A 22,813-nucleotide genomic window follows, 5' to 3' on the forward strand; every position below is an offset into this window, starting at 1 on the left:
ATAATTTTGGCATGCTGATGCAAATTGGTAATCCCAGCCCTGGGATCTAGACACAGAACAGTCAGAAGTTCAAGGTCACCCTCTGCAACATAACAAGGCAAAGGCTAGGCAAGCGCTCTACCACTGAGCTAAATCCCCAACCCCAAGACCATTTCTTGAAAAAAAAAAAAAAAACTACTAATAACAGAGCAGGTGAAGTAGCTCACACTTGCAATCCCATCAATTGGGAAGAGAAGCAAGAGGATGGTTGTAAATTCAAGCTGGGCTATACAGCTCTAGGTAAGCCTGGGTTACAGAGGGGTTGTCATCCTATGAACTTGGGAGGCAGAGGCAGGTGGGACTCTGTGGAATCCAGGCTGGCCTGGTTTACATAGTGAGTTCCAGGAAAGCCAGGGCTACATAAAGATAACCTGTCTCAAAATAAACAAGCAAACAATTTGAGTGTGTACAGTGCATGGTGACACACATCTTTAATCCCAGCATTCAAGAGGCAGAAACAGACAGATCTCTGTGAGTTCAAGGCCAGCCTGGTCTACATAATGAGTTCTAGTCTACACAGTGAGACCTTGTCTTAAAATTGTAAAGAACGGCCAAAATGTAAAAGGATCACCCACAAATTCTAAGCAGTGAGTTCCAGGCCAGCTAGGATAACACAGAAACAGCACACACACAGAGATATAAATAAATATAATGAAACTTTGCTAAGAATAAGAGTTTACAAAGAATAAGAAAAGACTTTTCAATCCTTTACGTCTCAATGCCTATTTGAAAATCAATTCAAATTCCACTTCCGAAGCAAGGGATATGCTCAGTAGTAGAGCTCTTGCCCAGCATGTGTGAGGCCCCATGACTTAACCTCCTAGCATCAGAAACAAAGAATCCCCAAACCACTTCTTCCAATAGGTCTTCTCCTGCCTTGTCTAGGGCCTTGCCTTCCATGGTCCACCTCGGTCAGCCTGGCCTGAAGAACACAGCACAGAGGTCTGTGGAGGGTCCTAAAGCCAGCTGGTGCCAGATCCTTTGGATGACAAACTGTGCCACCATGGACAAGTCTCCCCCTTTGTGGGCCTCTGGGTCCTGGTTTGGCAGTAAGAAGCTCTGTGGATCTGGTTCCCCCAACTTATTATTAGGCAGTAAGGGGAGGAAAGTCCTGTTCTGAGCCTCAGGTGGGCCAGGTAGTAGTTTAGAGGGTTCCTGGCAGATGAAAAGCAAAGGGAGTCCTGGCTGGGTCTCCACTGATGCAGTCCTACATTCTAGCCCAACTGAACTGTGATCCTCAACCCAGGCCTCTGCTCTCCGTTGCTCTACAGGTGGGCACCTCTTGGGTATACGGGCTTCTTCTGCATCACTAAATATCACCAGGACCCAAAGCTGGGTGGAACCAAAGGCATCCCAGTTCCCCTGACCCCATTGTCCAGGCTCATTGCTCACTCCTGCTGCTCGGTATGGGACCAGTTAGTCACCTGGACAAAACTTCGGGGTGAAGATCTCACAGTCATTGTAGGGAATAGTGTTGGAGTCCAGGTACTATGAAGGGGCCCCAGGACTGCAGGCTGAGAACTTTTGGCCAGAATGTCAAACTCCTGGAACACAGCTGAGCCTTGGATACCAGCAACATTTTTTGTTTTTTTGTTTGTTTGTTTTTTAAACCAAGAACGCTCCACTCCCCAGGGCACAGGAGCCAGAGAAGGTGGGAGGTCCGGTTGCCTTAGGGTGGGGGCAACTCCAAGGTAGCACCTTCTGCCCTCATGCTTTGCCATCCCAAGGCTGGCCCTTTAAACTATAGGCCATGATGTCACCATAGACAGCAAGTGACAGGAGGGGCACTGCAGGCCCGAAGGATGGACTACATTTCCCAGGACTCTCTAGTGAACCACACCCCTCCCAGCAGGCGCTAAAGCAAAGCAGACTATTAACCACTCCAACGCCGGATTCAAGGGGTTTTGGAAGTATCCGGCTTCATTCTGGGCCGAGTATGGGGCTCCTTTGGGGGTGGCCTGAGGCACAGATGGCCCAGACCAGATTGTGGGCCTGGCACATCATGCTAGGCCTCTGTCCTGCCACAGCCCTGTCATTAGCAGGTTCCGACCCCGGAGTCCTCTTCTTTCCCTACACAGTGTCCCTTCCAGAACCCAGGGATCCAGCTCTGAGCTGGAGTCCGTCCCACTCTGCTGCAGGTTTGAAAAGCCTCAGCTTTGTCCCGGGAGTGCGGAGTCTGTCTCTGGGGTTACCCGTAATGTCGGGTCTCTCCCTTTAAGCAGGGTGCAGACTACATTTCCCAGCGGCCCCGGGGCCTCCCTGACGCAGCCCCCCCCAGAGGAGGGGAGGTGCGGACCGGGAGGGGGGAGGTGACTTGATGTCATCCTGAGCAGCTGGGCGGCGGGTGCCGGTGCGCAGCGAGCCGGGGCTCCCGCTGCGCTGCACCGCGCGGGTCTGAGTCCCGAGATAGCTGCGGGGATCGCGTGCTGCTGGGGTCCAGCCCAGAGCCCGCCGAGCGCGCGGCCCCTTCTGGGGCTGAGCTGGGGGCATGCTCCAGCACCCCCAGAGCCCGGGAGCGAACCCAGGAGCGCCGCCGCCCAGCCCCAGCGCCCCGAGCGGCGGAACCACCGCTAAGGACCCTTGAACCGCCGCCCCGTCCTCCGAGTCAGCCTCTAAGGGTCAGCGACCAAAGTCTGGGTTTCTGAGAAGTGAGTGTGTACCCTACTACTACCATGAGGTTTGGAGATCAGGAAGGAGCGGGATGCAGGGAGAGACAGATGCTAGGGTTTGGAGGGGGGTGCATGAGAACAGGACCCTCATTTCTGTATGAGTGCACCGGGCCGGGAGGCATTAGTGGAGCAGGAGAGTCCCACTGCTGTAAGGAGCTGGAGATGCTAAACAGAGTCCCCATCCCGAGTAGAAGTAGGCCGTATTTGGGGAGGGGCTACTTAGAGCTTGGGTCTGAAAGAAGGCTGGGACATGATTGCACCCTTGCTTGGGGATCTAGCAAGGGGACGAAGGGAAAAAAGTGCGAGAGTAGCTGCAGCACACGGGGTGTTTCTGGAAAAGAACCCACCTGCTCTGTGTGTCTCTCCTGCTGACCTTTCTAACCTGACTTCTCAGAAGAGCCAGCGTGGGAACCCTGACTGGACTCTTCTGGACCCCCAGGAAAGACCTGAGCCATTGCCTTTCTACCTTGCCTGCCCCCCCAGGACTGGGCAGTGGCCAGAGGCCCTGGGGGGGTCAGGACTGCGGTTGTGCCCCGGCAACACACTGGTCAGGATGGGTCCCAGTTAGTGTGTGTGGCCTCACTCAGCTTCCTCCAGACCTACAAGGAGCCCCCCATGCTCTGAAAGGTTGACGGCTGCCCACTGGCCATGGAGACAAAGCTGCCCCCTGCGAGCACCCCCACAAGCCCCTCCTCCCCAGGGCTGTCTCCAGTGCCACCACCAGACAAGGTGGACGGCTTCTCCCGCCGGTCCCTCCGCAGGGCTCGTCCCCGTCGCTCACACAGCTCTTCTCAGTTCCGCTATCAGAGCAACCAGCAAGAGCTCACGCCACTGCCCCTGCTCAAAGGTGAGCATGCTGAGGTACCTGAGCCTAGAAGGAAGCAAGGTAGGGGAGGACCGAGGGACGAACATGTCAGGTAGAATTTGGATACCCTTGTAGGCTAGGAACTCCATTGGAACTGACCCCCAGTCTCCAGCCCTCTGCTGACGCATGGCCTGACCGGCCTGTCATCTCCGGAGGTGGGGCATCTGGAAGTGGTGCCAGGGGCAGGCAAGGGCCAAGGGTGGGGCACACAGCCTACATTTCAGGAGGCTCCTATCAGCCCAGCCAGCTGCCTAGCTCTTGGAATAGGTGCTTGGCATGATTCCCTGTGATCACCACATCCCCCCAACCTTACTTCTGCCCCGCTTTCTACTTCTGGCTCATAAATCCATGTGCCACCTAGGAGAGAGGCAGTGGCTGTTTGGGAGAATGACTATATATCCAGAGTTTGTGGTCTTGCTTTAAAATGATGAGGTCTCTGATCCTGGATTAGAAAAAAGGACCACCCTCCTACCCCCAACCTCCCAGGAGTGAAGGATGGGACTAGAATTGTTTGGTAGCTGTACCCTGGTACCCTGTGGGAAAGTCAGCCTGAGGGATGAGGAGATCCGCCCCTATCCGGAGCACTAGCGGTGATGGCCCAGGCTCCGTCTCCTGGTTCCTCTCCCAGATGTACCAGCCTCTGAGTTGCATGAGTTGCTGAGCCGGAAACTGGCCCAATGTGGGGTGATGTTTGACTTCTTGGACTGTGTGGCTGACCTCAAGGGGAAGGAGGTGAAGCGTGCGGCCCTCAATGAACTGGTGGAATGCGTGGGGAGCACCCGGGGTGTCCTCATTGAGCCTGTCTACCCAGACATCATCCGCATGGTAAGCACTGTGCCCAGCCTCAGGGGACAGAAAGAACCCCATCAGTCTACCACTAGGCTCCCTGTGGGAAGGATTAATGCATATTCTTCAGTGTGGCCAAGGAGTAAGCTTCTAGCTCCACTGAGCCCCACTGCTGCCCAGCACCCACTCAGGATTTCCTCTCTCTGTTGTTCCTGCACCTCTGTGAGCTGGGCCTAGGGGACCTGTCCTTTGAACCACTTGTCTTCCATGGCCTGACTCAGGCCTGGGCTATTCTGTGAAACCCTCTCTCAGGAGTTTCTCTGAACCAGAAACTCTTTGGCCCTAAATGCCTGGGGACCTCACTGCTTTCAACCTTACCATCCCCACTGAATCATACCCACCCAGGGATGTGTCAAGCCACCCTTGGGTCCCTAGCCCTTGGCTTAGGGTTTTCATGAACTTGGTGCTTAAGTGAAGATTGTCCAGAGGGGTGAGTTGCTTGCTGGGGAATAGGTCAGTCCAGGAGAACTGGTTGAGGAAAGGGCTGGTGGTAAAACTCAGTGCAAGGCCTCAGGTTCAAGCCCCATGTCCTCAGTGTACTCGAAAAGTGCTTGGTCTGGTGTTACATGTCTATAATCCTAGCCTATAATCCTGGGGAGGCTGAGGCAGGATCACAAGGTCATTACCTGCCTGGGATACAGAGAACTTTAAGAATTCCCAAAACTTGTGCCTCCAAGTTCTCATCCTTAAAGAACCCTGCCTTGTCCCCTGCCCCCAGATATCAGTAAATATCTTTCGGACCCTGCCACCCAGTGAGAACCCTGAATTTGACCCTGAAGAGGATGAGCCCAACCTTGAGCCTTCGTGGCCACATCTACAGGTGTGAAGGGCTGGGGAGCAGGGGGTCTGCATTTCAGAGGAGACTGGAGGGCTATGGGGAGAGTTTGTAGAGTTTCTGACTGTTGGCTGAGTGCTGCAAGGTAAGGGGAGTGGGTGAGGCTGTAACTAAACTCACCTTTTGGTCTGTCTCCCACCCTCAGCTGGTATATGAGTTTTTCCTGCGTTTCTTGGAGAGTCCAGACTTCCAGCCCTCTGTGGCCAAGAGATATGTGGATCAAAAGTTTGTCCTGATGGTGACTTGGGGAGCCCAGGCTGGGTGGTACCATGCAGCAGGCACAGGCTATCTGGGGAACATGGGGATAGGATGGGAAAAAATAGGGGTTGACACCTGGCCTTATATACCCTAACCCTGGGTCCTACAGCTCCTGGAGCTATTTGACAGCGAGGACCCTCGGGAACGTGAGTACCTCAAGACCATCTTGCATCGGGTATACGGCAAGTTCCTGGGTCTCCGGGCCTACATCCGCAAACAGTGCAACCACATCTTCCTCCGGTGCGTGACTGCTGCCCCCTCAGCAGAGACCTGGGAGGGAGGCAGGGAAGGAGGGACCTGCTGGGACTACCAGGCTGTGTGGACTGTATGTTTACCAAGTTCTGTCTCTGCAATGTATAGTACTGATGATACAAAGCCTGTGAAATCAGTAGAGAATGAGTTTTCTTTCCATTTTACAGATGAGCAAATAGAGGCCAAGTAAGAGTATAGGAAAATAGAGGCCAATTAAGTAGTTTAGAGGGACTAGGGCAATCCAGTGCAATATAGAATCTAGATCTTCTGATCCTTATCAGGCTTTCTACAAACATGTACTGAGCACCATCCCACTGAGCACTGGGAGGCCCTGTGACCTTGTAGTTGAGACTATGGTTGGATATGTGAGTTTGGTTCAAGTATTCGGGTGAACTTGGGCAAGTCCTTCAAGTTCTGTTTACTTCACTCTTTGAAGTGGTTACACTGCCTGTGCTAATGTGGGTCCATTCTTCAGATGAAGCCAGATGGGGCCTCCAAAACACCCGGCATAGCTCCTAGCCTGAGGTGGGGCCGCTGAAATATTAGCTGTTGTTTCTAGTGATAAAATAGAGGAGACATGACCCGTGTTCTCTAGGAGCTCAGAGTCCATTAGCTTCCCCACTTATTAACTTTGAGGCAAGTAGCCTTTAGTTAGTCTCAACTTCATCTCTGTAATGGCTTTCATATGCCCTGCCTGCCAGGGGGGATTTCGGGAATTACAGTGCAGGGTAGAGATGTCTGTCGTTGCTTTGGTTGACTGCGTGAAGGTTGAAGGTCCTAGGCTGGGTGCCTGCCTGCTGGCTGGCTGGGCATCAGGTAAGGAGTGCTAGGGACTGGAAGAAAGGAACTGGGGCTGTCTTACAGATGAGAGGCTGAGCTGGGACTGACAGTGGCCCAGATGGCTGGGCTGGGCAAGACACTTTGCCTGTGGGTGTGGACTCAGTGGGGCCTGGTTTGGGGCGCCAGGAAGGGAGTACTTCTGTGGTTTGGGGAATGTTGGACAGCCGTGTGGGGTGAGTCAGGGTGGCTGGCAGGAAGACTGATGGAGAGCTGGACCTGTCCCAAGCTCCCACCCTCTAGATTCTTCTCTCCTGCAGGTTCATCTATGAGCTGGAGCACTTCAATGGTGTGGCTGAGCTGCTAGAGATCTTAGGAAGGTAATTCTCCTTAGCTTTGGCTAGAGCTGGGGTTTCTGGTAGGCGGGACTGGGGGCTGATTGGATGAGCCCTGCTCCTCTCTTCTGTCCATTCCAAAGCATCATCAATGGCTTTGCGTTGCCCCTGAAGACCGAGCACAAGCAGTTCCTGGTTCGAGTCCTGATCCCCTTGCACTCTGTCAAGTCGCTGTCTGTTTTTCATGCCCAGGTGAGCCCCAGGCCTGGCCCTGCAGCAGCAGGTGCTGCTGACACTCAGGGCTGCCTGTGGGGCCAGGAAGTCAGATTGACCCTTGCTGCATCCTATCTTACCTCTGAGTCTCTACTAATTCAGTCTCCTCTACCTGAGAGCTGACCTCAGACACCAGCTCTGTGCTGCTTGGCACTCGAGAGCTTGGTGCCTTTAAGTCCAAAGCAGCAGTAAGTGCTCAGTGAACAGGAGTGTGAAGGCAGTAATGAGCAGATACCTGGCATGCTGTCCTGGGCAGCTAGTTCTTGGCTCCTGGCCCTTCCTGACCTTGGCTCCTTCTTTCCATTCTGGCCCTGCAGCTGGCATACTGTGTGGTGCAGTTCCTGGAGAAGGATGCCACCTTGACGGAGCATGTGAGTACCTTGGAGGGAAGGTGGGCCCCTTACTCTGCGTATCTGACTCCTCCTCCACCCTACAGGTTATCCGGGGGCTGCTCAAATACTGGCCTAAAACCTGCACCCAGAAGGAGGTATGAAGGGCCCTCACAACCCTGAGAGTGGGTGGGAGGGCTCAGCTTCCAGAAGGCGAGCAGGTGCATGCTTTAGGAGAACGTGAGCTGCTGCCCTGCCCTCTCCCCAGGTGATGTTCCTGGGGGAGATGGAAGAGATTCTTGATGTCATTGAGCCCTCCCAGTTTGTGAAGATCCAGGAGCCCCTCTTCAAGCAGGTGGCTCGCTGTGTCTCCAGCCCCCATTTCCAGGTATGTGCCAAAGGCAGGTGGAGTCAGAGCAGGGGCACAGCCTGGCAAAGTTTCAAAGTTGGCCTAACATAGTACCCTCTTCCCTCAGCTTCTCTTCCAGCCCTAGACCTGATAATAGGGAGATGCTGACCTTGGGTCATGAGACCTAGGGGCAAAGTTCAGATCGGTATTCCACTGGCTGAGTGGCTTTGGAAGGAGCACTTTCTCCGAGTCTAAGTGGGTTTCCCTGACTATAAAATAGGCCAACAATAGTCTCTTCGTAGTGTAGTGACAGGAAGAGGAGCTCATAGCAGTGAACACATCAGGAAACTGACACAAAGTGGGCAGCAGGACTGTTAGCCCCTCTCTTCTTTCGTTGGTAACCTTAGACGTCACCAGTCCCACTTTCTGTGAGAAGGCTCAGTTCCCCATGCTAGTACACTCACCCCGACTCCTAGCAGCCATAACCTGGTGGAAGCTGGTTCTTCCTCATGATGGCTCTGGTATTTCACTTTTAAAACACCTTGAAGTACAGGAACTCATTTCATTCTGACAACAGCTGGTGGAGATGGGTATTCTTAGCCCCATTCACACAGCAGACAGCTGAGGCTGAGGAGCTGAATGCCTCACAAGGCCGCACGTGTGCGGTGGGCCCTGGAGGAGGCAGGAGTGCCGAAGTCGACTGTGAAACCAGTGCTCCTTTCTCTCCTCCATTTGTTTCCTCCCGTGGGTCAGAGGAGCCCCCAGGATGGGAGGTGGAGGTCGAAGGATCTGGGCTTGGGGGTAAGGATGAAAAACAGACCTTGTCCACTCAAAAGCCATTACCAGGCCCTCTCTACTGCTTCCCCTGCCCAGGTTGCAGAGCGGGCTCTGTATTTCTGGAATAATGAGTACATCCTGAGCCTCATTGAGGACAACTGCCACACTGTGCTGCCTGCGGTATTTGGGACCCTCTACCAAGTGTCCAAGGAGCACTGGAATCAGTGAGTGCCCAAGCTTTGTCCAACCCTTGGCGACAGGCACCACAGCCAGTCCAGCCCCCAGGGCCACTCCTAGTGGACAAGTGGTCGGGGACCAGGGATGAGCAGAATGGCATTTCATTAAGCTCCTTAACACCTCTCCTTGACTATGCCAGAACCATCGTATCGCTGATCTACAACGTGCTCAAGACTTTCATGGAGATGAATGGAAAGCTGTTTGATGAGCTTACAGCCTCCTACAAGCTGGAGAAACAGCAGTGAGTACGGGTAGAAGGCTGGCCAGGGGAGGGGCAGCTTACAGCCTCCTACAAGCTGGAGAAACAGCAGTGAGTACGGGTAGAAGGCTGGCCAGGGGAGGGGCAGAAAAGTAGGAAGGAATCAGACCCTCAGGCTAGCGGGAATGTGAAGAGGACCCATCCCAGTGCCGTCAGCTTCACCCTGTTTCCAGCAGGGGGCTGCCCACTGACTGCTCTCGCTCCTCTGTCTGTACCAGTGCCTCTGTCAGGGCAGCTCATAGCCCAGTTCCTCCTCTCCTTTCTCTCCTCCCCTCCCCTCTAAGCCGGGACTTCCCGTGGAGTCCTAGTCACTTTACAGGGGGGGTGGGGGGGTGGTACGGGAGGTTAGACTGTTGGCAGCTGCGGGAGGAAGGGCTGCCTCACCTCTCTCCCCAGGGAGCAGCAGAAGGCCCAGGAACGGCAGGAGCTATGGCGAGGTTTGGAGGAACTGCAGCTACGCCGGCTACAGGGGACCCAAGGGGCTAAAGAAGCCCCCCTCCCTCGGCCTACACCCCAGGGGGCTGCCAGCGGGGGTCAGAGCTAGACAAATCTAGAAGGAAAGGAGCTAAACCCAGAGCTATCAGCCCTCCATCCCTTCTGCCCAGGGGCCCAGTGAGGCCCACGCCTCCCCAGGGCCTTGCCAGAGTGGTTCTGGGACTCCCTGCCAGCCCCATGGGAACAGCTTTCATGGTGGGGGGGACAAGAACGCAAGATGGTAGTCTTGGCAGCAGAACTCTCAGGCCTTTGTGGCAAGATTCTGGCAAGACTAGACCAGGGCAACTATGTGACTGGGAAGCTGCCATCAGGGATCCTCCCCTGCCCTATACAGCTGGGCTCCCATCCCTGCTCCTGTCCTGGGACATGGGCGCTCAGCACCTGGCCTGGCCTGCCTCAGCCTGGCCAGGGCCTTCCTCATCCCCACCATGGGGGCACAGTCTATTTATTCTGCCCAGCTCACCCTCAACAAGACACTGTCCAGGGACATTCTCCTCTCCCTTGCCCTGTACTTCCTTGTCCCCTTTTTATTTATTGGGCAGGGGGAGGGGTGAGGGCACAGGCGAGAAGAGATTCACATTGTCCTGGGGTGAGGGGGGGTTACAGTAATCATGGTCTGCCCCCTTCACCTGGCTAGGAGGCAGACTTAATAAAGAGCGAAACTCAAGCCTTGCCTGCTTTATTGAGGACAGGCGGGAAGGACAGCATGGCAGAGAGACTGCCCTCAAGGCCGGGTAAAAGGGGGGAAAGCCCATCTTCGCTGGCTCTAAAGAGGGTCAGAGCTGAAGCAGCCCCTCGTTTGAGAGATTCGCCCACAGCAAATCAGTGGCAGGACCGGAGCCTGGGCCATCCAGGGACTAGTAACGGGAGAGACGGCACATATCACAGCGGCAGGCCCTGGCAGTGAAGATCTCAATCTCCCCCCGCTGGCTCCCCACGCAGTTCAGCCACACCTTCACCTGTTGGAGGAGGGACCCAAGTTTGCTCCCATCCCCTCCCACCCTGGGTCCCCCCCTCACGCCCCCATCAGGCCCAGGCCCCTCACCTTTTTTAGGCTACTAATGGTGCAGCACTGAGAGACAGAGGTGATATTGTGTCGATAGCCACTGGCCACCAGCACGGAGTACCGGGAAGGGAAGGCACTGGACTCACAGTGTCCTACACAGGCCTGTGCCACATGGGAGCCCTGGCAGGTGCCATGGCGGTCACTTCGCACCGTCACATTGAAGGCTGGAAGGAGACAAGGAAGCAGGCTGTGAAGACTGCTGGCTGGGGTTATCCCAGTGCTCAGTGGGACACCTCTGCTCTTGTCCCCAATCCACTCTTCCTAGAGAGTTACTCACGGTGCAAGTGGCAGCCTGGGATGGCTGCCTCCCGACAATGGCCTTCACTGACTGCCAGGACCAGCAGGCAGAGGAGCAGGACACGTGGTGCCATGGGCATCTGAAATAGAGCGGGTGGGAGGGGGAGGCCAGGCTGCTGGGTCTTCTGACTGGTGAGGTCTATCCTGTCTTTGGCAGGAATGTTGGGAGTGTGTGCCGCTCTGTCTGGGCTACTCTGAAACGGTATGAGTAGCCATTTCTGGATGGGACTTGTCATCCTTCTGTGCAGGTTTTCCCTGGAATGTCCCATCCCATCTGGGGTACAAACCTCTTCCCTCTCCATGTGCAGCTCTGGCCAACAAGGCCCTGGCTCATAACCCTCCTACCCTCCCCAGCTCCACCTGCTCTCCCGCTCTAGCAGCTCACCAGTCCAGCAGAAACAGGCTGTGGACTCCCAGTGCCTCCTGCTGGTCTCCAAACTGGTGCCGGCTCTCCAGGCTTTTATGGCCAGTGTTTTAGAGCCACGCCTTCCTAGATATCAGCTTTCAGGCCCCTCCTAGCCTGAAGCCTCAGTGCAGTCTCACCTGGGATGGGGAGCTGAGGTTTCTTCGGGGAGCAGTCTCTGCTGACATCTCTCTAGGGTAGAGCACTTCGAGGGGGTGAGGCCAGCTCAGGAGTGGCCCAGTGTGACATGTGTGCAGCTGGGCTCTCTTCCCACTGAGAGCTTGGACAGGACTCTGCCCTGATCAGCCATTCTGTCTAAAAACTACTACCCTCAGTCCTGTTGCCTATCCTATTCGCCTTTTAGTGATTGCAAAGTAACGGGATTAAAAAGCAACCTTTTTCTTTTTCTTAAAACATAATCTCATGCCTCCCAGAAGCAACCTTAAACTTCTGATCCTCCAGCCTCCACCTCCAAAGCCCTAGAATAACAGGCATAGCCACCATACCCAGTTTATGTTGTTCTGGGGTCAAATCCAGGGCCTTGTGCATACTAGGGAGGCACTCCACCAATGGAGCTACATCCCCAGCCCAAGAACAAGATCCATTTGTTCAAGGGGTGTCCCACCAGTGGGGGCACCTAAGCTGTGCTTGGTGGCAGACTAGGGGTATGTCCATGTCAGTCTCCCAGTAGTATCCTGTGAATGCCTTCTCCTCATGTGGCCAGCTGCAGAGTGAATTCTGAGCTAGAGAATCTCCCAGTCCCTGAAACAATAGGGACTGGACCCCATAGAAGCAGAGCTGAATCCCAATCTCAGCACATCTGTGGCGTCCAGCTCTGGTTATAGAGGAGAGGCTACCTACTAAACATCACATTCAAATATCCTGCTATCTATCCATGGTGCTAAATGACACCTGAGACAAGAATGTGACATGTTGAGATGTAGTTCAGTGGCAGAGCACTTGCCTAGCAGCTTGAGGTTTTGGGTTCTATCTATTTTTAGCACAATAAAAAATAAATAAATAACAAGCCAGGTGGTGGTGGTGCACTCAGGAGGCAGAGGCAGGCGGATCTCTGAGTTTGTGGCCAGCCTGCTCTACAGAGTGAGTTCCAGGACATGCAGAGCTGCACAGAGAAAAACTGTCTTGGGGGCAGGGGAACCAAATGAAACAAAACGAAACAAACAAACAAACAAAATCCAGAAACCAACTAACCAAACAAAACAAAAAAATCCCAAACCAAAACAAAGCACAGTAACGAAAACCTGAGCCAACATCAGCTGGAAGTTGGAGAAGGCCCAGATGAGGGTCTACCGTGGTTGCAAGCGCCCCTCTCAGTCCTCTACCACACTGGCCTGGCCCCTAAGACTGGGGCAGTCCACAGCCTGCCAGAGCTCAAGAGATCCTCAGAGCTTTCAAATTCTACCTCTCACTTTCCAGATGAGAAGAAAGGGCCACCGAGGTCCTTTGGTAAGCTGGTCCCAGTCAGTGTGGGCACTCAGGTCTCCAGGCTTTAAGCTGTACCCTTCAGCAGCAGCTGTCAGATTATGCTTGGTATCTTAGGACAAAGGTAGTAAACAGAATTTGGGAGGAACTGGAGGTGTCCATGTTGCTCACCCGCCTGTCCCTGCACTCTTGCCTGACTTTTAGTGTCTTCCTGCTCAGGTCCCAGGTCCTTGATTGGCAGGCCCTCCCAGAGCACTCCCTTTTCTCTGTCAAAGTAGAGGCAGCCTAGCAAAGGAACGAGGAGGGACCTTAGCATTCTAGCCCTAGGCTTCCCATTAGGAACCCTCTGGCATGTGACAGTTTAAAGACCCGAGGTGGCAAGGGCTCCTTACCTACAAGTTGTCCACTCTAATATCAGACTTCACTAAAAGTTAAAATGCGGATGCATTTGTTCAGAGCTAAAAGGAGTTCTCTTAAATTTCCATCCATTATTCTTTTGGTTCTCTGAGGCCACATAAGTCCACTCTAAATAGTTCTCTAAATGGCCCTTTGGTTGAAGAAAGGACTTGGGTACCTTGGCCTGCCTTCTCCAGGGGCCCCCTAACTTGCACAGGCTTCCAGTTAACTGATGGACTACTTTGTGTTACTGTGAAGGAACCAGAGGGAGGAACAGGTGGGGAGCATTTTACATTTGAGGCATTATCCTCTGGGGACAAACCAAATAAAGAAGCGTTTCTTAGGGGCAGTGGGACTCAGGCCAGTGAATCTTGTGTGACCCTATTCCCTGACCTCTGGTGAAGAACCGTAAGAGCTGAGGTCAGGTGAACATCCATGTGGTTCACTAAGCAACAACCCGTGACCCGGGGAGAAGGTCGGTGAACGCTTCTCCGGTCTCTCATGCTCTGCTTCTTCAAGTTCAATCAATAATCCATCATGAACAATTATTGGCATTAGAATCCTAAGCACTAGAGACAAAAGACTTAAACTTTGGGGCAGTGGAATTCTTTCCTTAGTGTTTTAATTTTTATTAAAATTACATCTGTTCTGTATGAATGTACAAGCCATGGTGCATCCATGGAGGCTGAACTCAGGTCATTAGGTTTGGCTGTAGGTGCTTTACCATCAAGCCACCTTCTGTCCCTTAGTGTTGTTCCGGCTTGTTTTTCTAACTTTGAGAGTGGGGAGGGGGTGTGCAAGTGCCTGCAAGGCCAGAAGAGGGTGTCAGAGCTGATGGAAGTGGACTTAGAGGGCATTGTGGATTGCTTGTTGTGGGGGCTGAGAACCAAACTCAGGTCCTCGGCAATAGCAGTATGCACTCTTAACCACCGTCTCTCCAGCCCCATCCTTAGTGTTTTAAATAGGACAAAACCAAAGGCAAACAATAGGATAAACTCATAGGAGGATTCAGTCTGGTGCCCTCTTCCCCATAACCCAGGAATTACAAGAAAAGGATGGCCTATGGTGGTACAGACCAGGAGCCCAAAACAGGAAGATGGGGCACCTGAAGCCAGCCTAGGTGATTTAACAGTAATGCTTGTCTCAAAAATAAACAAAAGAAAAAAAAAAAAAAAAGGAAGAAACTAAAGCAAATGATGTTTGGTATAGCTCAGGAGCCACTGCAAGAGAAAGTCCTCTTTTCGACCGACCAACACCACCGTGCTGTGGTGCCTGGCAGGCTTACTGCCAGCTCTTCCTGAAGAAATACCGGAACGGAAGGAGAGTGCTGTAGGGAAGAGAGCAGAGGAGTCTGAGACTGAGGAGGTTGCTTGCCTTCTCCCTGGTTCCCATTAGTGCTTCATTAGCTGGGGCATTTTGCTCTGGGGAACTACTGAATGGAAATTCAGGTCCAAAACAGCATTTGAGAAGGTACCCAAATTAGATTATATCCAGAAGGGGGAAATAAAAGAAAAGAGTTGCAGTAGGATGGCTGAGCTCTAGATAGACACATTTGCTCAGTGTTCTCTACAAAAATGATTCTGAACACACACCTAGATTCAGAGGGGAGAGTGGAAGCATTCTAGACTCAAATCATCTGAATGACCTAAGAAAGACCGATGTTTCTGTTCAAGCAACATTTGTGAAACAGGCTTGTGTGGGCACCTCAAGGTGGAAAGAACTGTACATAAACAAGCAGAGAGCAGAGCAGCCCAAACTCAAAAGAAGCCTGGGCTACAAAGTGAGACCCTGTCCCAAAAGGAAGGAACCTGGTGTGATGGCACACATCTTTAATCTCAGCACTGTGGAGGCAGAGGCAGGAGGATCTCTGTGAGTTTGAGGATAGCATGGTCTATACAGTGAGTTACAAGGCTAGTCAGGGTTATGTAGTGAGACCTTGTCTCAAAAAATAAACAAACAAACAAATAAGCAAGCAAGCAAGCATACAGTCTTTTGAATTAGGGCCCTTGTTTTGAACTTCATTCCCACCATCTATCTTTGACACAACGGAGAAAGCACAGTAAAGAATCTACTTCTCCTCTGGTCTCGCCCTGCCCAAGACTCAAGGAAGAAACGGACCTAGAGACTGCTTTTCAGCTTGAAGGCAAAACACTCTGTCTTACCTTAGAAACCCAAAGAAGCCACTGGTTCCTGGTTCTTTGGGTGTTGGTGGGTTGCTACGTTGCAGTGGAGGGACAACTAGCTCTGGCAGGTTGTGCCCCAACTTAGAATCTGTAAGGAAAACATTCGGGCAGGGAAAAGAGACTGGCCCACAGGCTCCTTGAATCTGAGAGATCACAGGGCAGGCACACACCAGGAATTATTTAGAGCCAGGTGAAATGTTTGCTCTGACCTTTCCAATTTCATCTCAGCTCAGTAAAATTCTATTCTGTCCTTGGGTGTATTTTCAAAGTCAGGCTTGAGCTACTTACACAACTCAAGCCTCAGCCATCCACCAGAGCTGACATGTTTCTACAAGGAACCACAACTTGTCTAGTAATTCACATGCTCACATCCTGCATCTGGATAACTGCATTCCACTCCAAGTCCTTGTGCTAGGTAAGAGATCAGAAAGCTGGAAGGGCATGCCTCGTTGGGCATTAACAGGCCTTATAGAGCACCTGTCTATACCGTCAATTTATTTATTTTTTGAGACAAGGTTTTATGCAGCCCAGGCTAGCCCCTAACTCGCTATGCAGTGAATCACTGCAGGTGTGCACCTTGCCAGCTTTTGTGAGGTGCTGGGGACTGTCCCCAGGGTTTTATGCAAGTGAGGTGAGTACTTTCCCAGCTGAGCTCCAGCTCCAGTCTCTGCACCCTCAACCTTAATGCTGAGGCCCCAGGGGAAGAGGAGAAAGTGCTTCCCAGAAAGAGTTCTTCAACCCCACAGAAGAGGGAACCACATCCCTTCCAACTTCCTTTTGAGCCCTCCTACTTCATTAGGAAATGTTTTGGAATTGCTGGACTACTGAGTTCACTGTCAGAAGTAAGGGGAGGCTGGGCATGGTGGCTCGTGCCTATAATCTCAGCATACAGGAGGCTCAAGAGTTAGAGGTCAGCCTGGGCTCTCTACCACAAGAGCCTGTCCCAAAGAACAAAACCTCCCACCAAACAAGAATCTCCCCAAACCTACCCTGTTCCTGGACATCAGTGGCATCAGAAGCTGGGGTATCCTGATATTCTTGCTGGGCTTCTCCTTCTCTGTTCTGTTAAAAAAAAAAAAAAGGGCCAAGGATAAAATACTTCATCCTACAAGACCTGTAAACTGGGTGCTACTGGCTTCTGACAGCCCAGGCCAAGTTCTATACGTCCTTCTGTAGGACTGTTCTGTTCACTCCAGCTTCCTAACATAGTCCCTCTAAAGGCATATGCTGCAGGAGATCAGAACAAGCCCACCTGGGCATGCCTCTCCACCCCTATGGCTGAGAGCCTGCTGGTGCTAAAGCCTGAAGAACCAAATGTCATTCTGGAGACACACTCAGTCCATAGGGCAAGGCTACCCCACAAGCCAGTGTGGTGAGGCTGCCCCAGGGGTCTGCAGTGTTATGGCTGCAAATGGGTGGCAGTTGTCAAGGAAGGCTTCACAGGGAAAGTGACACTTGGATGGAGCTTTGATGGATGAATGGGATTTTGTCGTAATTGGGGTGAGGAGCTGGTCAGGGAGAGCAGGGCTTTCCGAGCAGAGACAGGATGAAAAGGGCACAGTGCCATACTGAGTAAATACAATCAGCATTGCTAGAGCCAGGCATGGTGGAAACATGACAGCTGAATAGCCAGTATAATGCAATGCAATCTTATATCTCTCTGTGTGTCACTGCTTGGTAGAAACTCCTTTGTACGTTGAAGAGGACATCCTACAACCTGGTTCCAGGTCCACATTTCTAGCAAACATTCTGATGCTCAGAAACATAGGCATACATTTTCTTTGGAATATCTGCCAGCTGGCCTGTCCTCACCAAGCATAGCCCGAGTGCCTGATTACACAGCAGCATGTATGCTATTCAGGTTGTGCTTCTGGTGAAGAATTTGTACAGGGTGACCGGGGAGGCAGAGTTGCAGTAAGTCCTGAGGGTCAGCACTGGCCCTTAGTCTAAGCATAACTTTCAAGTTAGAATAGTAGGTCTTTCTGAGATGAGCTTCCTCATAAACCCTTGAAATCCAGGTCTGCAGTAGGTAGGCCCAGGCTCATATTCCCATATAGGTGTGAGAGAGCTACAGGGAGGAAGAAAACCATTCTTTCCTCCTGCCCCTAAACAGAGAGGAAGGATTTAGAAGGCCTAGCTCTAGATTCATGAAAGGATAATTCTTATAAATTTAAGGAAACTATGATTTTTGGACTTAAATCTTGCTGCAGAGATGACCAAAGACAGCAGTATCCATGAGGACTGGGCATAAGGGATCAGAGGGAAAAGGCCATCCCAGAAACAAGGAGATTCCTCTTATAAGAAGGGTAGCTTCCCTTGAAGGCAGTGTACAGGCACAAGCTGTAAGGAAGGAAAGACACAGCTGAGACTGTGGTGCCACTGGAGAGAGCCAGTGGGTGTCACACCTTGAATGCCACTGACAATTAAGGGCCAGCTCTGCTGAGAAATGGGACAGACACGGGGGACACACTGTGAGCAGTCTGGTCCACATCAGGGCCATTGATCTGCTCTCTCCTGTCTTTTAATCCTTTCATAGTCTGGGTCTATAGGTCTGGGATCTGAGAGAACAAAAAGAAAGGGTCTTCCCTTCCTTATTCTTCCCCAAACATCTCTCATGAGACAAGTATTGTACTCTTCTAAGCGTTCCCTGCAAAAGCTTTTCAATGTGTTCAGACACGCACAATCCTCTCTGTGCTGTATGTGATCCTATACCCAAACTTCCCACAAAGGAGTGGGGGGATGCCAAGCACTGAACCATAGGAGCAAATTCAATTTTTCCAGCTCAAGTGGCTTGCACTAAGAGTCACTGTGATTACCTTAATTTAGGAGAAATCCTCTCCCTGGGAACAGAGTCTGTGATGGAGGCTGTCTTTGGGCGTTGAGTCAAAATCAATAAACATGCTCCTTTTGCTCAACTTTTCTCTAAGCCCAGAATCAGGTTGAAAAGGTAATTATGTTGAGTAAGAAGCTGTGGGTACTGTTCTTGCGGGAGATGATGTGTCAAACTAAGAATAGGAAGGTACGGAGGATAGTGCGAGGGAAATGCTCCTTTAGAGCAATTATCTTGCTTGTGTAGAGCGTTTTGTTCTCCAGAGCTTCGTGTACCCCTCTTGTACTTTCGCAGTTCTCTTCTTGCCTCTCCAAAGGCTGGGAACACAGGAGACAGCTTTCTACCCAACACCTCAGTGGGCTGTGGGGCTGTGACACAAAATTGGGGCCCCATCTTCTAACCCTGTTCCCAGAGGCAGAAGTCTAGATCCCAAGGGCACAGTCGAGTAACTGATAAACTAGAACAAGCAGCCAGGTTTACATGTGTATTGGGTGTCCTGGCACACAATATGCCAACAGGAGATAAAATGGTAGACTAGAAATGAAATTGCTTCATTACTTTACTCAAAAATATTTTAGGTAATTCCTGTGATCTTGGTGGACTTAAGGCCTATCACTGTCTAGCCCATGCTGGTCTGTCCAGTAACATTTCTCAGTGCTGTACCCTAAGTTCTGTGTGCACTGGCCTGCGGGCATGAAAAGCATCATACTCTTTCCTCTTGGCCTAGGCTCTTCAAGGGCCTCAGCTTCCCCAGGGAACTCTTTTCTCATGACCTCTTTGTATTCACTAGGTATGTAGTGCTCCCTGCACACAGCACAGAGACATGTGGCTGTCTGGCCTGACCTTCCTGGGGGCTTTAGAAGCATGACAGCCCAAGTACTTGGCACACAGTAGACACAGGATGGTGTCTTGAATGAATGCATATGGCAGTTCTTTGCTCCTTAATTGATCATGCTGTGGGCCTGGGAAGGGGAAGGAGGTAACTATTAGAGGGAAAAAATGTGCAACTTTGAAGACAGCTATTGGAAAGGAACCTTAAAATGGAGTAGCCAACATATGAACATCTAAACGAAGGAACAGACCCCAAAATCAATAAAAATCAAAGCAAATAAAATCACTGGGACAGGTGGGCAGTGGTGGCACACACCTTTAGTCTCAGCACTCAGGAGGCAGAGGCGGGCAGATCTCTGTGAGTTCTAGGACAGTCAAAGCTACAGAGAAACCCTGTCTCGAGAACAAACAAAACAAAAATCCCTGGGACAGCCATCACTGTTCTAGAGGCTTTGCTCCTTTGTTTCTTTCTTTCTTTGTTTTTCTGTTTTGACAGAGTTTTTCTGTGTAGCCCTTGCTGTTCTGGAACTCACTCTGTAGACCAGGCTGTCTTTGAACTCACAGAGATCCACCTGCCTCTACTTCCTGAGTGCTGTACTTTGCTTTGCTCTTTTTTTTTAAATTGTTGTTTTTACATTTTAATGGATTTATTTTAAATTACATGTATGTGTGTGAACATGTACATGTGAGTGTAGTACCCACAGAAGACAGAGACCTCTGTGGGTAGGAAAGATCCCTTGGGAGCTGAAGTTACAGGCAGTTGGGAGATGCCTGACCTGAATGCTGGGAATCAAACTCAGGACCTATAAAGAGCAGTATATGATCTTAACCCTGACCCATCTCTCTAGCCCTTTTAATTACTTTATTTTGGGGGAGGAGTAGGAGCAAAGTCTATGTAGCCCTGACTGGCCTTGAACTCATAGTGATCTGCCTGCCTCTGCTTCACCAGTGCTAGAATTAAGGCATTAGCAATCACACCCTGGCTTAACTATCTTTACAGTTTTTATTTATATAGACATGTGAGTTTGTGGTGCACGAGGGTATGCTTGTGTCATGTCAGGTACACAGAAGTCGGAGCACCTCCTGTGAGTCAGTTCTTCCTTCCACCATGTGCGTCCTCGGGATACAAGTCCAGTCATCAGACTTGGAGCAGGGGCCTTTGCCAAACGAGCCATCTCACTGACTCTTTGTTTTTGTTTTTTAATTAAAAATGTGTTTACTTACATGTATGTGTACACAGTGAAGGTGCCCACAGAGGCCAGAAGATGGTGTTGGACCTCCTGGAGCTAGAGTTCCAGGCAGTTGTGAGCTGTCCAACATGGATACTGGAACTGAATTCAGGTCTTCTGCAAAAGCAGCAAGTGTTCCAAAGGACTGAGCCATCTCTCAACCCCTTTGTTTATTTCTTTAAAGACTGGGTCTGGCCTGGAACTCTCTGTGTAGACCAGGAGGACTGTAAACTCAAGAGAATTCAGATCCTGCCTCTGACTCCTAAGTGCTGAGATTAAAGGCATGTGCCACCATGTCCAGCTTCCTCCATTTTTTGTAAAACAATTTAAAATGTATTCTTTCACAGTCCCATGCATGTAAAATAAAGTATTTAGATCACCCTTACTCCCCATTCCACTCTCCTTCCCTCCTCCCCTCACTCTGCAGCCCTTCTTTCCAGCACATCTCCCCCTGGCCCCCTGCTGCCATGGCTCTCTCCTTAGAACCCACAACCTAACCAGGCTTCTTTTTTTTTTTTTTTTTTTAAAGATTTATTTATTTATTATGTATACAGTGTTCTGCCTGCACATATCCCTGCAAGCCAGAAGAGGGCACCAGATCTCATTACAGATGGTTGTGAGCCACCATGTGGTTGCTGGGAATTGAACTCAGGACCTTTGGAAGAACAAGCAGTGCTCTTAACCTCTGAGCCATCTCTCCAGCCCCTAACCAGGCTTCTTGCATGTATATAGGTGTAGGGTTATTTGCAGGATCATGGGCAGCTTACCAGTGACTACACTCCTGGATAAAATGATTGTCCTCCCCCAGCAGTTCATGAACTGCCAGCACCTCAGCTAGGGGCTGAGCTTCATGTGCCCTTCCCCAGTCCACAAAGGGAGATAACTAGCTAGATCTTATACAGGTTAGATCTTGTACAGCTTTTATTCAGATAACCACTGCTGAGCTTATGAATGACTGACTAGTCATGCCTGGAAGGCATCACTTCACACATCACTTCACCCCACGCCCAGCTCCTACATTATTTCTTCCTTGTTGTTTTTTCAGACAATGTCTCACTCCACAGACCTGTCCGACCTGAAACTTAGAGTGTAGTCAGGCTGGCCTCAAACTTGCAGCCATCTCACTGCCTTGGCCCAAGTGCTGGAGTTACAGCACGTGCTACTTACTACTCCTTACCACCTTCTGGTGCTGCCACATGCCCACCTCATCTGCTAAAACTAGACACACCCAGACTCAGACTCCAGTGCAGACGAAGGCAAACATTTTCTACAGTGAGGATTCTACATTGGATTTCATACCCATTCAATACAGGCATATTTTAAATTACAGAACACAAGCAGTTTTTAAGTTGAGAAGACTCTCAACATGAGAAAAGATCCATACAACCACTGTAGGGATAGACTGTGACAAGCACAGAATAGTTGGATGTCACTCTACAGAGAATGAAACCCAAGAATGAGTTCAGTCAATTCAATCTGTAGCAAGGACCAAGCTGAGCGTGTAACAGGAACCCTGGCCTTTAACAAAGAAGGAGCCAGCAAGAGCCTCAAAGCTTCCATCTTGATGCTTACCCTCTTGGTTTCCTTCTGGGGCTTCTGATTGCTTAAGGCTTCACTAGAAGTCTCTATCTTGGCCCTGAAGTGGGGGAGGAAAGCCCAGGAAATGTCATTGGCTATGGCAACATTACCACATTCAAGCAAATGTAGTCCAAATGAATATTTCAGCAAGCTGGCTATTTTTATACTACTCCTGGCTGGCAGGGAAAATTGTGTGGCAAAATTTCTTTGGTTGTTTTAATTCACAATAAAATTCCAACTGGAGATATTTAAGGGCATGCTTGAGAAACAAAATGTGACTGACAGAGATATCGGACTATGAAATGTTCAGTTGTGCATCAAAACCCAGGGGAGATTTGGGGCCTCATCTCTGTGGGAAAATCAGTTAAATAAAATCAAACTGAGTCTTATACCTCAAGTATGCTCACATTCCATATGGCTTGTCACTGACACATTTACACAGGGTCAGCCCCTTCATAGTCTGTCTTCACTGCTTATATGTCTAAGGGGCCCTCAGGTACTAGGAGACCTTAGCATAAAAGCACCTTGGGCTGGGAAGCAAACTACGTCTTGGATTATTCCAGGTGGCTTCTCTGGGATGCTCAAGAATGACTGCATTGTCTCATTGACTAATTCTTCCTATGACAGAGAATCAAAATGACACACGTAGCCTCTACAACAGGAACTTCAACATGTTGGGATATGCTCAGCATTCCCTCTAACAATTCATGCGCACTACATTGTCTTTTAAGAAGACAAGGTCTCACTAGTATCCCTGGCTGGCCTCTTGCAGTGGGTGATTCTACTGCCTTTGCCTCCTGAAGGCTGAATTTACAAATGTGTACCACCACATATACAATATCTTGCACACATTTACATTTTACCCAATTGCTCATGGGATGAAACAGAGTTCTATTTTATTTGTTCTCATTCTTTCAAAGTTTTTTTTATCTGCATGTTCATGTATGTATAAGGGGTGTGAA

The 22,813-nt window shown here is 50.7% G+C and overlaps 3 protein-coding genes across 5 annotated transcripts in view; 1 reads left to right on the top strand and 2 right to left on the bottom strand.

Annotated features, from left to right (window-relative positions):
* The first annotated feature begins 2,391 nt into the window (after nucleotides 1-2,391).
* Ppp2r5b (protein phosphatase 2 regulatory subunit B'beta) lies at nucleotides 2,392-10,256 on the top strand. The gene is made up of 14 exons (XM_059262309.1): nucleotides 2,392-2,687; nucleotides 3,103-3,555; nucleotides 4,202-4,398; nucleotides 5,138-5,239; nucleotides 5,400-5,492; nucleotides 5,622-5,752; nucleotides 6,862-6,921; nucleotides 7,020-7,128; nucleotides 7,467-7,520; nucleotides 7,586-7,636; nucleotides 7,747-7,866; nucleotides 8,701-8,828; nucleotides 8,981-9,082; nucleotides 9,497-10,256. Exons 2-14 carry the CDS (start codon nucleotides 3,357-3,359, stop codon nucleotides 9,642-9,644), a joined length of 1,494 nt encoding a protein of 497 aa, XP_059118292.1. The 5' UTR covers nucleotides 2,392-2,687; nucleotides 3,103-3,356; the 3' UTR covers nucleotides 9,645-10,256.
* A 2-nt stretch (nucleotides 10,257-10,258) lies between these two features.
* On the bottom strand, nucleotides 10,259-13,073 carry Gpha2 (glycoprotein hormone subunit alpha 2). Its single transcript, XM_059262321.1, has 3 exons — nucleotides 10,939-13,073; nucleotides 10,641-10,825; nucleotides 10,259-10,554 (listed from the first exon to the last, which is right to left on the bottom strand). Exons 1-3 carry the CDS (start codon nucleotides 11,258-11,260, stop codon nucleotides 10,453-10,455), a joined length of 609 nt encoding a protein of 202 aa, XP_059118304.1. The 5' UTR covers nucleotides 11,261-13,073; the 3' UTR covers nucleotides 10,259-10,452.
* Nucleotides 13,074-13,805: 732 nt separating this feature from the next.
* The window catches only part of Majin (membrane anchored junction protein), a 35,952-nt gene continuing 26,944 nt past the window's right edge, over nucleotides 13,806-22,813 (bottom strand). For all 3 annotated transcript variants that reach the window (XM_059262344.1, XM_059262332.1, XM_059262338.1), the window contains 4 exons: nucleotides 21,846-21,909; nucleotides 16,373-16,445; nucleotides 15,363-15,471; nucleotides 13,806-14,527 (listed from right to left, as the gene is read on the bottom strand). In XM_059262344.1, coding sequence (XP_059118327.1) covers nucleotides 14,482-14,527; nucleotides 15,363-15,471; nucleotides 16,373-16,445; nucleotides 21,846-21,909 — 292 coding nt within the window. In that variant the 3' untranslated portion in view covers nucleotides 13,806-14,481. The remainder of the gene's footprint in view (nucleotides 14,528-15,362; nucleotides 15,472-16,372; nucleotides 16,446-21,845; nucleotides 21,910-22,813) is intronic.

Source organism: Peromyscus eremicus, chromosome 1 (assembly GCF_949786415.1).
Source record: "Peromyscus eremicus chromosome 1, PerEre_H2_v1, whole genome shotgun sequence".
NCBI classification, from domain to species: Eukaryota; Metazoa; Chordata; class Mammalia; order Rodentia; family Cricetidae; genus Peromyscus; species Peromyscus eremicus.

Coding starts and splice junctions, on each gene's coding strand:
- Ppp2r5b (XM_059262309.1), top strand. CDS start 3,357: ATGGAGACAAAGCTGCCCCCTGCGAGCACCCCCACAAGCCCCTCCTCC. Junction 5,753..6,861: donor TGCAACCACATCTTCCTCCG/GTGCGTGACTGC, acceptor TCTCTCCTGCAG/GTTCATCTATGAGCTGGAGC. Junction 8,829..8,980: donor TCCAAGGAGCACTGGAATCA/GTGAGTGCCCAA, acceptor TGACTATGCCAG/AACCATCGTATCGCTGATCT.
- Gpha2 (XM_059262321.1), bottom strand. CDS start 11,260: ATGGAGAGGGAAGAGGTTTGTACCCCAGATGGGATGGGACATTCCAGG. Junction 10,826..10,938: donor CCCAGGCTGCCACTTGCACC/GTGAGTAACTCT, acceptor GTCTCCTTCCAG/CCTTCAATGTGACGGTGCGA. Junction 10,555..10,640: donor CCATTAGTAGCCTAAAAAAG/GTGAGGGGCCTG, acceptor CTCCTCCAACAG/GTGAAGGTGTGGCTGAACTG.